General features: G+C 29.6%; 3 protein-coding genes across 3 annotated transcripts; 2 read left to right on the top strand and 1 right to left on the bottom strand.

Moving 5' to 3' along the window:
* The first annotated feature begins 3783 nt into the window (after positions 1-3783).
* LOC107908556 (ras-related protein RABD1) lies at positions 3784-7262 on the top strand. Its single transcript, XM_016835752.2, has 8 exons — positions 3784-3928; positions 4014-4086; positions 4542-4589; positions 4692-4739; positions 5439-5510; positions 6127-6282; positions 6512-6615; positions 6893-7262. Exons 1-8 carry the CDS (start codon positions 3915-3917, stop codon positions 6981-6983), a joined length of 606 nt encoding a protein of 201 aa, XP_016691241.1. The 5' UTR covers positions 3784-3914; the 3' UTR covers positions 6984-7262.
* Positions 7263-7288: 26 nt separating this feature from the next.
* Positions 7289-9600, bottom strand: LOC107908555 (ras-related protein RABA2a). The gene is made up of 2 exons (XM_016835751.2): positions 9262-9600; positions 7289-7952 (listed from the first exon to the last, which is right to left on the bottom strand). The coding sequence occupies exons 1-2, from the start codon at positions 9424-9426 to the stop codon at positions 7470-7472; spliced, it is 648 nt and encodes a 215-aa protein (XP_016691240.1). The 5' UTR covers positions 9427-9600; the 3' UTR covers positions 7289-7469.
* A 2243-nt stretch (positions 9601-11843) lies between these two features.
* LOC107908558 (uncharacterized) lies at positions 11844-14349 on the top strand. The gene is made up of 3 exons (XM_016835753.2): positions 11844-12051; positions 12974-13243; positions 14082-14349. Exons 1-2 carry the CDS (start codon positions 11976-11978, stop codon positions 13207-13209), a joined length of 312 nt encoding a protein of 103 aa, XP_016691242.1. The 5' UTR covers positions 11844-11975; the 3' UTR covers positions 13210-13243; positions 14082-14349.
* The last annotated feature ends 410 nt before the right edge of the window (positions 14350-14759 follow it).

Below are 14759 nucleotides of genomic sequence, written 5' to 3'. Positions count from 1 at the left end.
GCTCTTTTCACTTTAAAAAATAATAAAAATATGCATATTAATAAAGAATTACTACTTAGATAAAATTTTATTTTAATATTTTTATACATTTTAATTTTATTATGACTACTTTATTACCCCATCAATTATATATATTAATAATGTATTTAATTGAGTTTGTCACAACTTAACTTGACACTGAGTCTAGATTGATGATAACACTATGATAAACAATTTAATATTTTTTATTAACGTACATATTTGATGTGTTATTATTAATACGTTTTATTATTTATTGTTTGTTATTTTAAAACAGATATTTGTATTCTAAATTTATGGTTTTCACACGCATACACATATAATAAAATTTCTAGTTATTATAAAAAAATACATCTTTTAATATTTTATATAATAATTTTAAGAGTAAGTTAATCCTAAAAATATCAATCCTTTTAAACTTCACTGTTTTTTTTTTAAATTACTAGCTACCATTGTAAAAAGACTTCCACTACAATAAATTAACCCCTATGCATTCTATTAATAATATAGAATAAATTAAAAACAACAAATTCCAGGATAAGATTAGATTTTATATATTGGTTTAGTTAATTCACAGGGTACCGTTAAAGAGTAATATAATTGCAATTATAAACATAATACAATCATTATTAATATATATGAATAATTATAATTAAAGTCATTAAGTATAAAAATATAGTTGGATTGAAAATTTAGAAGAATTGTTGATTGAGTGGTAGTTCTATATGCACCATTTTTATTTCAATCATTAAAAGGATGTAAGTTTTAGTGTACTTAAATACATATTTTCTATATATTTACGGGTGAAAAGGGTTATGGTAGAAGTAAGCATAGGTGGATCTGTAAAGATTTCTATGAGAGGTGAAATTGAATTATAAAATTTTTAGAGGCCAAAATAAATTTTATCATATATTAATTTATAATTTTATACAATTTTTTTTCATTATTAAGAGCTAAAATGAAATTTTATTATAAATAAATGTATAATTTGATGATTTATAATGAGAAAAAATTACAATAGTCCATTTTCAGGGTTCAAGCCCCTCCTACACTGTAAGGTTTGTATAAAAAAAAGAATAATTTCGAATAATTTTGCATGTAATAAGATTCTAGTCTAAGATAAGTGATTATTTATTTATGTCAATTTATAGAGTAAAATTTTAAAAATTAAATATATTTTAAGTAAAGTTTTTAGAACAAAAAATGGTGGTTGAACTAGTCGGACCATTGATTTATATGATTCAATTGAATGATCATTAAAAACATAAAAATAAAAATATTTTAAAAAATAATAATGATTCAATCCATTTTTAGCCTAATTCTACCAATTCGTATCGATTTGGGCTTAAAATGTTTTCTTAGAATCTTGTTGATCTTGTGAACCATGGAAAGTTGTATTTGTACTCTTAACATATTTCAATAAATTGTTCATCTTAATCACTGACTAGTATGATTATCGCATTCATCGTTGGGTTGATTATTTGTTTGTGTCAAAATTTAGAATATAAATTTATATTTTAATCCTACTTTTATTTTTAGAAATTTAAACCATTTATTTATTGGATTTAAAAATTTAAATCCAATTATTATCACTATTAAAATTATTCTATTAAATTCATTGGTGCAAGTTTTGAAATTTAGAAAAAAATCATCTGGTAGACATGTAATAGTAAAAATAATATTGAAAATATTTACATAAATTATAAAAAAATTCATTTAAACTCGCTAGGATGAAATATTTCCTTTTTGTTGGAAATAGTGTTCTTACAAGAATTGGTATCAACATTTTGATTGAAATAATTAATAACTAATGACGTTGTAAAAGTAGAAGGATCAAATTATGGAATTTAATATTCCAACTTTTATTGTCAAGAATTTAATCTCTCAACTTTATAAATTTAAAAATTAACTTTTAAATTATATATAACAACATAATATTTTAATTAAAAAACTAATAATATTAACTATTTGAGCTAATTCATAAAATTATAAAAGCATACAAACTAAATTATATTAGAAATTAAAGTGTTTATATTAAATCAGTATATTAAAAATTAAAAATTAATATTTTCTATAAAATGGAAAAGGAAAAAAGAGCTGATGGGTGTGTGTCTTTTAAGGAAAAAGTTCCATTGGACGTTCCTTGTATAGATGTGACGAACAAAGAAATGTATACTATAAAAGGAAAGGACCTTCTTCCATGACACATGTCCTTGCCTTCTTTTTTTTTTTACTTCATGGCTATTTTTCAATCATTTTATTTTACGTAAATTACATCCATGGTCACTTTTGTTTACTTTAGGTTACATTTTGTCACTTATGTTTGAAATGTTACGTTTTAGTCACTTATGTTATCGTGTTGCAACATTTTAGTCATTGAGCCATTAATTGTCGTTAACGGTATAATGGTAAGCTAATGTGGCACATTAAATCATCATTTCAAACAAAAAAAATGAAGTTAAATTATACAATTGGTCCCATATTTTTTTCATTTTGAACAATTTAATTTTTCCTTTTATGTTATTTTAACTATCTTTTTTTTTTCATTATTTTCCATTCTCTTCTTCTTCTCCCCCTATTTTCCTACCTTCTCCATTTCTTTCAACATATTAGGAAGTCGAATTGGCAGTGAAGAAAAAAGCATGGTACGGGTTTATGGGTTTTGGTTATAGGCAATGATGGTTTTCGACTTATTTCTTCATTGCCAATTCGGCTTCTTGATATGTTAAAAGAAATGGAGAAGGTAAGAAAATAGAGAGAGAAACAAAAGATAATGGAAAATAAAGAAAAAAATTAAATTGCTCAAAATGAAAAAATATGGGGATTTACCCTAAAATTTTTGTTTGACATGATGATTTAACGTGCCACGTCAACTTACTTTTACATTGTTAGCGACAATTAATAGCTCAGTGACTAAAATGTTATAACACGATAACATAAGTGACAAAAACGTAACATTTCAAACATAAGTGACTAAAATGTAACCTAAGGTAAACAAAAGTGACTATGGGTGTAGTTTACCCTTTTATTTTTTAGATTATATAAAAATAGTCAAAATTCAATTTCAATTCTTAAATGTATTTAAATTTAAGATTTAATTTTTATATTTTAATTTTTAATATAATTCGATATTTCAACATTTATAATGTAATTAATTAGTTTAAATACTTCATTCTAATTAAAATCTTAACATAAAAATTAAAATAGTTGACATCGTTAATTTTTTTTTGTTAAATTCGAGTCTATTACAATATTCTTTTTATCATATGATTATTAGGTGAGAAATATTTAAAAAATTTTAGAATGTAACAACAAATTAAACAAAATAATTTTAACAATTCCACTTAAAATTTTAAATTCGAAAAATAAATAGACTAAATTTTTAAAAATAAAAATATTAAGACTAAATTCTAAATATACATAAAAATATATAAATAAAATATATACTTTTAGTATTTAATTTAAAAATAATCAATCCAACAGTTGAAAACCATATTAATATCTATTATATTACGGTTTATTTTGAGTGATTTTATTAGACATTTAGATATCTCGAATTCTCTTTTATGGGAATGTATTATTACAGTTTCGGAACAAAAAGCATACAAATTACAAAATAATGCAAATACTATTTTCCTAAAAAAATGAAAATGAAAGTAAATAAACATTTTGGTCCACACGTTAAGGTTACTTCCATCATTAATTCAGAAATGTGATAGTTTTAAATAAATATTAATTTAGTTAATTACAAAAATCAATTATAATAAATATTAGAAAAATGTAAATGAGAGCTGTGACATAAAAACGTAAAACTTTTTGTTTTTCCTATTTTCTGCCAAACACAAACACCACATTTCGTCTCTAACTTTTTTATTTTCCTCTTCTTCGATCCAATTATGAGCACCGAATAGTGAGTCCCCACCTTCTTCTCCATTTGTCAGCAATTATTATATTTCTTCTTATATTTCTACTCACATTTCTTTGATCGTTTGTAGCGATTATCTGTTCAAGCTTCTGCTAATCGGCGATTCCTCCGTCGGGAAATCCTGTTTGCTCCTCAGATTCGCTGTAAATTTTAAAGTTTTGTGTTACATTTGTTTATTAAATGTTCTTTTTCCATTTAAAGGTTGAAATGGAGACAAAAATATGATAATGTTTTGAGGTGATAAATAATGAATGAAGCTATTAGAACTTTAAGCTAAGAGAGGATGGCGATGGATAAGAATGATTAGAGGAGGAGTTGGAGGATTCGAGTAAGCAAATGTTTTTATATCTTTGTTACCGTAGCCAATCTCAAATCTATTGAGATTAAGGTTTGTTGGTTGATTTGGTTTAATTGTGTTGTTTGTTGATTTGGCATTTGCCTTTATATATATATATCTAGAGAGAGAGAGAGAGAGAGAGAGAGAGAGAGAGAGAGAGAGAGTAAATTAAGAAGAATGTTTAATTAGCTTGATCTCAAGGTTAATCTTAGAGTAATTAGGATTGAGAATTTCTAGTGTTTTTTACTTTAATTTTTCCAGGATGATTCTTACCTGGATAGCTACATCAGTACGATCGGTGTTGATTTCGTGAGTTTGTTTCTCTCTTTCGAACATCTTTTTTATATAATGGAAGTTGTTTCCATGTACTAAAAATGTGAAAACAAAAATTATTTAATTGTTTATATCTAGAAAATCAGAACTGTGGAGCTGGATGGCAAGACAATCAAACTGCAAATTGTAAGTATGATGCGAATCTTCACAGAGAGTAATTTTCTAGTTAATTTACAATGCATTCGCGATAGTTTCATTCTTCTGAAGTTAACTTCTGCTCAAATATTGTTCGAATGTCGTTAGGTCACAAACCTCTCTTCCTTTGAAAAAAAAAAAAGGAAATAAAGTTCATAACTTTTTAGACTTCATAATTTCATATATATTTTAGGCAAGTCGTGTACAAATCACATGATTCTTGAATCAAATGGTTGTTTTGGTAGAAAATACGCTACAATATATAATTTTTTTGCTTTGAATTATACCATATCTTATTATCTTCTAGCTTTGTGGCTATTGTCTATTAATGTTTCTTTCTTTGCTTTATAGATGGGTTTGTAATGATTGAGAAAAGGGATCCTTTTTATCAGTTTACTAGGGAGCTATAGCTTGCATAGCTAAAATAGCTTCAGTTTTGATACACCACAAAAGGAGTGTTTATTTGTGTCACTGATCGAGGAGTTGTCTGCTATGGCCAATAGGATGATGTTTGTTGGAAAAAATTATTTTTGTAAAGCAATCTGTTCTTTTCTGACATTTGATCATAGGTGTATATTGTTGGGAAAAATTAGCGACAAAGAGCCATGCATCTGCTTCTCTCTAAGTTTTTCCCCCCATTTTCAGTTGGCACTCAATTAACATGTGTTTTATTCTTGTTTCTTTGTTCAGTGGGATACTGCTGGACAGGAGCGTTTTCGGACTATTACAAGCAGTTATTACCGAGGAGCTCATGGAATAATAGTAAGAAATTGAATCCCGTTCATCTGAGAATCATGAAATATTATCCCAACTAGACCTGAGGTTGGATCGGGAGTCTGTTTCAAACAAAGTTGTTCATCAAATTATTTGTTAATTGATTTCCTTTGTCTTTCTTGCAAATGTAAAACATGCAGCCAATATTCTGATGTTTTCAAACTACCTAATTCTCAAGTAATTGAAAGAGAAGGGGGCCTGCCTTACTGACCATACATATTGATACTACTGACTTTCTAAATGTTGTTTTGAATGTTTTAATCTGGAACTTGTATTATTTAGTCTCTAATTGTGTTTTATTTATGTTTTGGAATGCATGAGGTATCATAATTATTTTGACACTCTTGCTGCTTTACTGCTTCCAAAATCGATACTCCTTTTTAGTTAGCTAGCTGACGTTTAAGTCCAGATTCTGCCTCAGGATTTGTTAACACGACTTCTCTTAAATTTTTCTGTCGCCATATTTTAAATAACATTTTCAAATCTTATGGTTTCTTCATAGCATGTAGAAGAGCACAGATATAAGATGATCTGGTTATGATATTATTACTTACAGTTTTTCATTCTTCCTTTTTATCCTTTTTGTCTATTGGGATTTCAACAGATTGTCTACGATGTTACTGAGATGGAGAGCTTCAACAGTGTCAAGCAGTGGTTGAACGAGATTGACAGATATGCTAATGATAGTGTATGCAAACTTTTGGTTGGGAACAAATGTGATTTAGTCGAAAACAAGGTTGTTGACACGCAAAGAGCTAAGGTGTGTTTTATCATTTGATTCTAATGTTTGAACTATTATAATCAGTTAATTGTCTTACTCACTTGGAGGGTTCCACAAAGGTTTTAGTCTCTCTTTGAGATTCCAATGGAATTTTTGGTTTTCTTTTAGAATTGGGTGGACTAATGAAATCTGCAACAGATGATGACATAACTTACTACAAGCATCATAATTTGATTAATTTGCTATCATGTTCTTCAATAAACCGCAGGCATTTGCTGATGAACTTGGGATTCCCTTCCTGGAGACAAGTGCTAAAGATGCAATCAATGTGGAGCAGGCTTTCTTAACCATGGCTGGAGCAATCAAGAAAAAGTAAAATGAATTATTCTCTTTCATACATTTTTTTTTCAAATGCTATATGATCTATTTAAGTATTTGGTAATGATTGATTATAAGTAAGATATTGCTATCATCACCTACTAATAGGTTCTCAATCCACTTCAGGACATTAAATATTGCTTTCGATGCATTATTCTGTCGCATTGCTTTCTTAATCTGGAGTCTAGTCTAAATCATCAGAAAACTGTTTATCTCCAAACTGCCTTTATTCTGAAGGTTCCTTATTTAATATTATATCAAATCTATGCAGAATGGGTAACCAGCCAACAGCTAACAAGGTGGCCGGAAGTGTTCAAATTAAGGGAAAGCCTATCGAGCAGAAGGGCAATTGCTGTGGTTAGTCACATGTTATGGTTAAACTCTGCTTTAGACGGTAAACATGTTGCAAATCTTTCAAAAACTATTCATGTTTGTCCTATTATTTTCTGTGATAGCTTAGATTACTTGCCATTTGCATCTATTTGCTAAAATACTGAAGTAGAGTGCTATGACCAAATCATTGCCAAGTGATTATCTACTAGTTACTTAAGCTGGATCTATTCACAAACAGGTTAATTGTAAATGGTTTTCTCAGCCACTTGAGAGGTTATTGTAATGCTTACCCTCCATGAAATTCTCAATTCATGTAACAACTAACTACCGCATATCAAAGAAGGTTACTGCCCACCTTTAAATCATAATCACAAGAAAATTAACATTTCGAGTCGATATAGCAATAGATGGTGCACAGCTATTGCATACACCGTAAGCACGAGACAAGCTATAAAAGAAACACAAACTGTAATTAAAAAAGAAGAATTATAATTGTAATGATCAAAGATGGATGTTCAAGATGATGAGCAGCAAGCCTTTTTAGTGTTGGCATCTGGTGCTCCAACAGCGATGGTCTTCCCTTCTTTAATACTTGCAGGTGCCAGGTCATCGGAAGAAAGTGACTTCTTACTCATGATGCGATATATTTCAGAGAGAATGGTCTGGAAAGCTTTCTCGACATTTATTGCTTCCAGTGCAGATGTCTCAATGAACGAAAGCCCCTCTTTCTCTGCATAGCTTTGACCATCTTCTGTGGAAACCGCTCGTAAATGCTTCAGATCAGTTTTGTTACCGATCAACATAATCACGATATTCGAATCTGCATGGTCCCTGAGTTCCTTCAACCATCGGCTTACATTTTCAAATGTCGTCGGCTTAGTAACATCGTAGACCAAAAGTGCTCCAAGGGCACCCCTATAGTAGGCACTGGTTATTGCTCTATACCGTTCTTGACCAGCAGTGTCCCATATTTGAGCTTTCACAGTCCTTCCCTCAACCTGAAATAACCTATATTAGCAACATTCAAATAAGACCGACCCAAAGTTTAGGTGAGGGGAGACAATCCCAGTTCAAGGCATGCCATGGGTCTCATAGAAGGTAGAAATATGGTAATTAAAAATCACCCACCAAATGCTTGTCAAGGAGATAATGAGTACTCAATCAACCCAAATTGGCATTGTTAAAGACCTATCCTGGCGTTGATCGTAACAGCCATTATAGTATAAACAACGAATCAATTTTCTCATTTCAAAGCGATTTTCATAATATACTTGAAAACTTTCTAGTATTAAAAAGATACCCTTTGATCATAAACAAAAAATTTCATACTTCGTTAACATCAAATTGAGGAACAGCATGGCCGGGAACCACTCACATTGCTAGGCCTTGGGAATTGGTAAAAAGAGCCCATAATCATCTCCATAAAATTGGGCTACAACTGACAACTAAACTTGCCAGAGTACCCTCCATAGCAACTAAACTAATGGGATCCCAAGTTTTACTTATTTAATCATAGAGTTTAACACAATTCAATCATAGATTGGTCAAGCGACACAGCAAACAAGTCCAACTCTAAACAGAGGTAAAACTTGCAATCGATGAGAAAAGTATTAAAATTTTGTAGGTAAAATTACTATGGAACCCTTATACTAGGAGTCAAATTGCATTTTGCTCCTCTACTCAAAAGAAACAAATTTGCCCCCATATGTTAGATCAAAAAGCAAATCAATCCTCCTATTAAAAATTTCATCCATTTTTATTATCAAAAACTAATCATTATTTGTCAGGATGAGGTTCGTGTAACTATAGGATTATTTCTTCAACTAAATTAATTTTTAACAACAAAAATAAATAAATATTTTAATAGAAATGATCAATTTATTATTTTATTTAATATTCGAGACTAATTTATCAATTTTTGAGTAAATAGGATAAAATGGGTTATGACTCCTAGTGCAGGGACTCATAGTACTTTTACAGTTTTTCCATTCGTTTTCTCATGGTAGAGTTCAAAACAATTCAATCATACAACAATGAGAAACCAACCAAGATCATCAGAACAGAACAGTGAGATTTAGTGAACTCCAATTTTCTAGTTAACTTTATCACTAAATAGATAATGCAAATACTATAAAAATTCAAGACAGATATGAAAAATTCAAACTAAAAGAAAGATTAGACAACGAACAAGTCAGATCTACTGCATTCTTGGAACGCGAAATTATACATCTAAAAGAACAAAATTACACTTAATTAAAGAAATACAAAGAAATTTAAAGATGAAGCAATAAGAAATGGGAGATTTACTTGGAGAGTGCGGGTGGCGAATTCAACTCCGATGGTAGATTTAGATTCCAAGCAAAACTCGTTTCGAGTAAATCGGGAAAGTAAGTTAGATTTACCGACACCAGAATCGCCGATCAATACAATCTTGAACAAGTAATCGTATTCCTCGTCCGGTCTCCTCGCCATTATTTTGTTTTATTTTAGAGTCAGAAAAGATTCAGATAAAAAGTCTATATTTTTTAGAAAACAATGGACAGATTTTCAAATCAATTGGCGAAATCGGAACTTCTTGTTTACGTTTTCGAGATTTATGCCGCTGATTTTGCCTCTTCATGATTTTCTTGGCGATATGACTGAAATGCCCCTAAACGTTACTGTATTAGAATTTGATTGGATAAATTTCATTAGAAGTCGCTTGACTATTACTAACTTTATATTTTGGTCATCAAATTGTGAAACAATACAATTTGGTCACTAACATTATTTGAATTATTTTTGATTCGTATTTTAATTCTCTTTTAACTCCCTTATTTACCAACTAAGCATTTGACTGCAGTGACAAAGCACATTACTCTCTTATCGAGAGAAGTTAAGTTCGAACCTGAGACGACTTTATTAGTAGGAGTATAATCACCTAAATTTAAACTCTTATGCCAAAATATCTCCTACCCCATTATAATTACTTGGGGAAGCATCGTCACATTGGGTTTCGTCTCATTTAATGAATTCAATTCCTCATGCTCGCCAACTCTTAGAAAAATCAAATCCTCGAAAATGTCATAATTGCCTTCGTTGTAACGCTCAAGACCTCATCATGTAACTTTAGTGTTGTAACAATTTTCTTTTTCATTTCTAAGGTTTTTGATAGAGTTTTGTTTTGCTTTGCTTTGCTTTGCTTGTTAATTGTTTCCGGATCAAATGGACAAAACTGTTTTAATAGTTGCCACATAAATTTATATTTTTTAGATGAAATCAAAATATTTTACTTATTCTTTTATGTTCTATAAAAATTAATATTTTTGGAGTTTCTTCTTAATAATTTTTGAACAAGCCCGAGTTTTAACTTGGACCATCATGGGAAGCTTGAATTATCCTTTGAAGTTTTAAACTCATACCCTTCTGAGTTAAAGAAACTTGCTATCGTGCCAAGGCAATCGGCCCATATTTAGCACGCTCTTCAATGGGGCCACAACAATTTATGTAGTTGCCCAGAACAGGTTATACAATTGATAATTCTTAAGTAAATTTTGATTCATGTACTTTACGAGTTTCAAAATTATTGGTCAATTGAAAACAACAGTTTACTTTTACTTTTCATTTTAACGGTTGATGGAGTGACAAGCAAATCTTATTGACCGTCGATTTTTTTGAAGTCGAAAGAAGATATATATTTCTTACAAATTTTAAGTATTTTTATCGTTTTTCAAATTTTTTTGACTAATCAATGTCGATCAACGATCACATTCAGTAATCAACATTTGTCATATAGTGTGTTTTGATAGGTTGACAGTTTTCCTTAACACTGTTAATTTTAGAAACTAAAATATATAACAAAATAATAATTCAAGTACTAATATGGGACAAAAAAAAATCAATGTGAGAAATGAGTATAGTTAAATGGCTTAATAGTAAGTAAAGCTAAAAAGAGACATACCAAAGCCTAAATGATTATTATCTCTGATGTAAAATGCATTGCAGCCAACTCCCTTTTTCTGTTTCGCTAAACGTAAGTTGTGTAGGTAAGCATTCATATTCATTACGGTTCGTACCTAACTCGCTACTTCCTTCGCAACATTTTCTTAGAAGAAATCCAACAATAAATTTTAACTAATAATATTAATTCAAATAAAAATGATTAAAACATTAGAATACTATTTAGTATACGGAGTTTTTCATTTCATTTTTTATTGAATAAAGGAAGAGATATCTGGAAAGCATAACAAAATAAAAAACTAAACATCGTTATTTTTATTTTTAATATTAATTTTATTATAAATCCTTATCATATCTGTTATTTTTTATACAATGTCTAGAACTATTTATAGTCTTCTTCCAAACCTTAAATAGAAAGATAATACGTTTCGACGTACTCAAAATCACATATTCTTGTATTGACAGTATTTTATTTTAATATTTGCTATTACAAAACGGACTCTATTGATATAGTATTTAAAGGTTTTTTTATTTTTAAAATTTAAATTTAAATATTTTTAGTACAATTAAAAAGTAATTTTACCCAATTTTTTTAATCACTTTACATTATTAGTACATAAGAAGAAAAAAAAGGTAGAATCATCATATTTTGAAAAAAAATAATTACAAAATTGGGAGAAAACGAGGAATAAAAATATGGTATTTATCTTTTTCACGTTATTTGCAAAACATATTTTTATTTGAAAATTTCAGAATATAATCAACTTTTATGTTAACAAAATTAACTATATAACTGAACAAAATTAAAAAAAAATAACTGAAAACGAAATACTCACCACATTGAGGTATACCAAATTCTCGTAAATAAAAAGTTAAAAAAAAAGGAAAGAAAAAAAACAAAATTCCAAGCAGGGAGTTAGATTTGAAAAAGTAAAAATAGATGGGGGCAACATTACAAAATCCGCGTCTTTGTAAGTCTCGCTATTGGAAAAAAAAAAAAGAAAAGAGAAAGAATATAATCGCATTGGAAGCCAAAAGAGACCGATTCCTCTTTCTCTGCCAAGGGAGAGAGATTTGAGACGATGACTGAAATTTCAAGAAGTAGATCGCCCCGTTTCTTACTGTTTTTCGCTTGCGTTTCTCTACACTTTATCTCAGGTTTGCTTCTTAGATCGCTTATACTCATCATTTTTCTAAAGAATTTTTATGTTTTTTGAATTGTATTATCAAATTATTCTGGTCGAATTTCGAATCATTAATGGCTTGGAAATTGAGTTTATTCTATTGCTGATTTATGCAGTTGATTTGTTCGTTGAGATCGGACAATTTTTATGTACCGAGTCATGCAAATCTCACATTTAGTTTTGTTTGATTACTTCATGAAAACTTTCTATGTTTTCTGTCTTTACTATTGTTTAATATTCTCTATTTGGTTGTTGATAAAATTAGCATCTAATGAACATGAAAATAAAGCAAATTTTTGTTTCTTTTTCTCTTCTTTCGGGGAAGGATGGAAATTGGGGAAGGATTCTTCTTTTTAAATTTAAATTGCAAAGCTTCTTTTGTTTCGCTTGTGAGAATTTGTTACTAGGAGGAATTTTAGCCATAAAGATAGATTTTTTTACTTGTAAGTTGAAAGAATGAATCCGTGATTCAAAGTTGCTTTTCTGAATCTCAAACTTGTAATAGATCTGCTATTTAGTGGTTTAAGTAGGCAATTAGTATGTTTAATTGTTTATAGCATGATCAAACTAAGTTGGGCTTGAAATCCAACCTACTTGTACAGATTTCCATGAAATTTTAGGAAATTATGATGATTTATTAAATGGAGTTCACATGGAACTATGTTATCATGCATAACTGATCTAGATAATTGTAGATTTGTTGCCGACATTGCATGAAGATGGTTCCATATTCCTTGTATTTGGTTTACTTGCTTTGTAGCCTTACTTGAATCTTTTTGTTGAGGGACACTGATTATGTTGCTGTAATAGACTTCAAATTCTACATTGTTCTCATTGCTGCTTACCAAATTAATGAAAGTATTGAGCGAGTTGCTTCAATTTGTTTCAAAATTCAGGTTTTTCTGATGACTCTAAAGGTTCAAACAACAGCTCAAACACGAAATCTAATGCGATTAATAATACTGGGACCAAGGTAATCTTCATAGTGCTTGGACTTGTTGCGGTCGGGTTGTTTTCATTTTTCCTTTTCAAGTTGTGGCAAAAGAAGAAACGAGATGAACAATATGCCCGTCTTTTGAAGTTGTTTGAAGAAGATGATGAGCTCGAGGTCGAGCTTGGCCTGCGGGACTAGCAGCACATTGAGAACTGAGCTCATCCTAATTGAGGTGTGTATATAAATTTTCTGGTTCTCAATTACCAACATTCAGTGATCCCTTGTTTTTTTTTTTTTTTTTTGCATGGAGGAAATAAATTTCTTTTATCCATATCTGTATTCTAGTAGTTGGACACCACACATTATGATCTAAGTGTAAATGAAGAACATTACAATCATTTTCACTGATCTAAACTTTGGGGCTCACCATTTGGGCACTCCCTGTGCATGTTAAAGTTTGACACTCAAGTCTATATCCTTATGCATCTTTGAATATTTGTTTCCCTTCCATGTGCCTATGCATACAACACACTGGTGATTAGGGACTTAGTTCCTTCATTGCTGTGGAATGTCAACCTTTGGTGTTGTCTGATTCTTGACAATCATTTGCTTCATGTTGAATTTTTCCGTTGATACCTTCTGCAATGATTGTTGTTATGTGGTTTTACATTAAAGAAAATTAGAAAGATAGAAAATCGAATGACTAGAAAAATAGAAAGAAAGAAAATATATTCTCTTTCCATTTGTGTGCTTGGTACGAAGGATGGAGAATTGAAAGAAAAAGTAATTTAATATCTATTCATTGCTTGGTAGAGTTGAAAAATGCATAAATTTGAAATAAGTTACATCTCTCTCTTATTTTCTCTTGTCTTATCATTCTAATTTAGAATGATTTGTTTTTATGCATTAAGATGGAAAATTGTAATCTCTCTTGTTTTCTTTTCTTTTCTTTTCTACCAAACACAAACACAAACTTTTTTTTTCCTCACTTTTCCACTCAACCAAGCACAAATTTTATGTTTTATTCATGTAGCTGTTGACACCAAGTTTAATTGCTCTTTGATGTACAGGCTTAAATGGCAACAATGGCTTGTGTGTTGTTTAGGAATCTCATTTTTATGAAGGACAATGTCAGGATTTTAGGCATATGCTGTGGTGAGGTCTGATAATTTTTCAACCTTAAAGTTGTACTATTTGTAATGATATGTTGAAATGGAATTTATTATGAATTTAAGTTTTTTGTGGATGATTAGAAATGGGGTTGGTCGGTTACCATTTTGTACAAGATGTTTGAAAGAAGTTAGTTCATTGTTTGTAAAGAAGTCATTTTTATATCCATTCTCATTTTTAGAGATGAAAATATGTTAGACAATTTCCTACCCAACTATGATTTAATATAAAAAAAAAAAGTGTGGCTAACAAAATAATTAGATAGTGTTACGTGACATATAACATGTATTTTATGCTGGTATATATGGATCAAATGGATAGAATTCTTATTAGAAGGATTAGTTTGCTCTTTCATTTAATATACAATGATCAATTTGTTATTTTTTAATAAAATGAATAAAATGTAATTCAATTCTTAGTTCAAAACTATCATGAGAATTTTTCTGCTCATTCTCGAGAAAATCTGGGAAATCAGGGATGAATCCAAAAGTAACAGGAAAACTCGGGACGAATGACAGATGGTATTTAACCTAAAAAACTTTCTTATAAGAATTTCATGGAAGTGGATATTTTACCGC

The sequence above is a fragment of the Gossypium hirsutum genome, chromosome D02 (assembly GCF_007990345.1).
Source record: "Gossypium hirsutum isolate 1008001.06 chromosome D02, Gossypium_hirsutum_v2.1, whole genome shotgun sequence".
In the NCBI taxonomy this organism is placed as follows: domain Eukaryota; kingdom Viridiplantae; phylum Streptophyta; class Magnoliopsida; order Malvales; family Malvaceae; genus Gossypium; species Gossypium hirsutum.
This window is presented reverse-complemented; position numbering and strand designations above follow the sequence as displayed.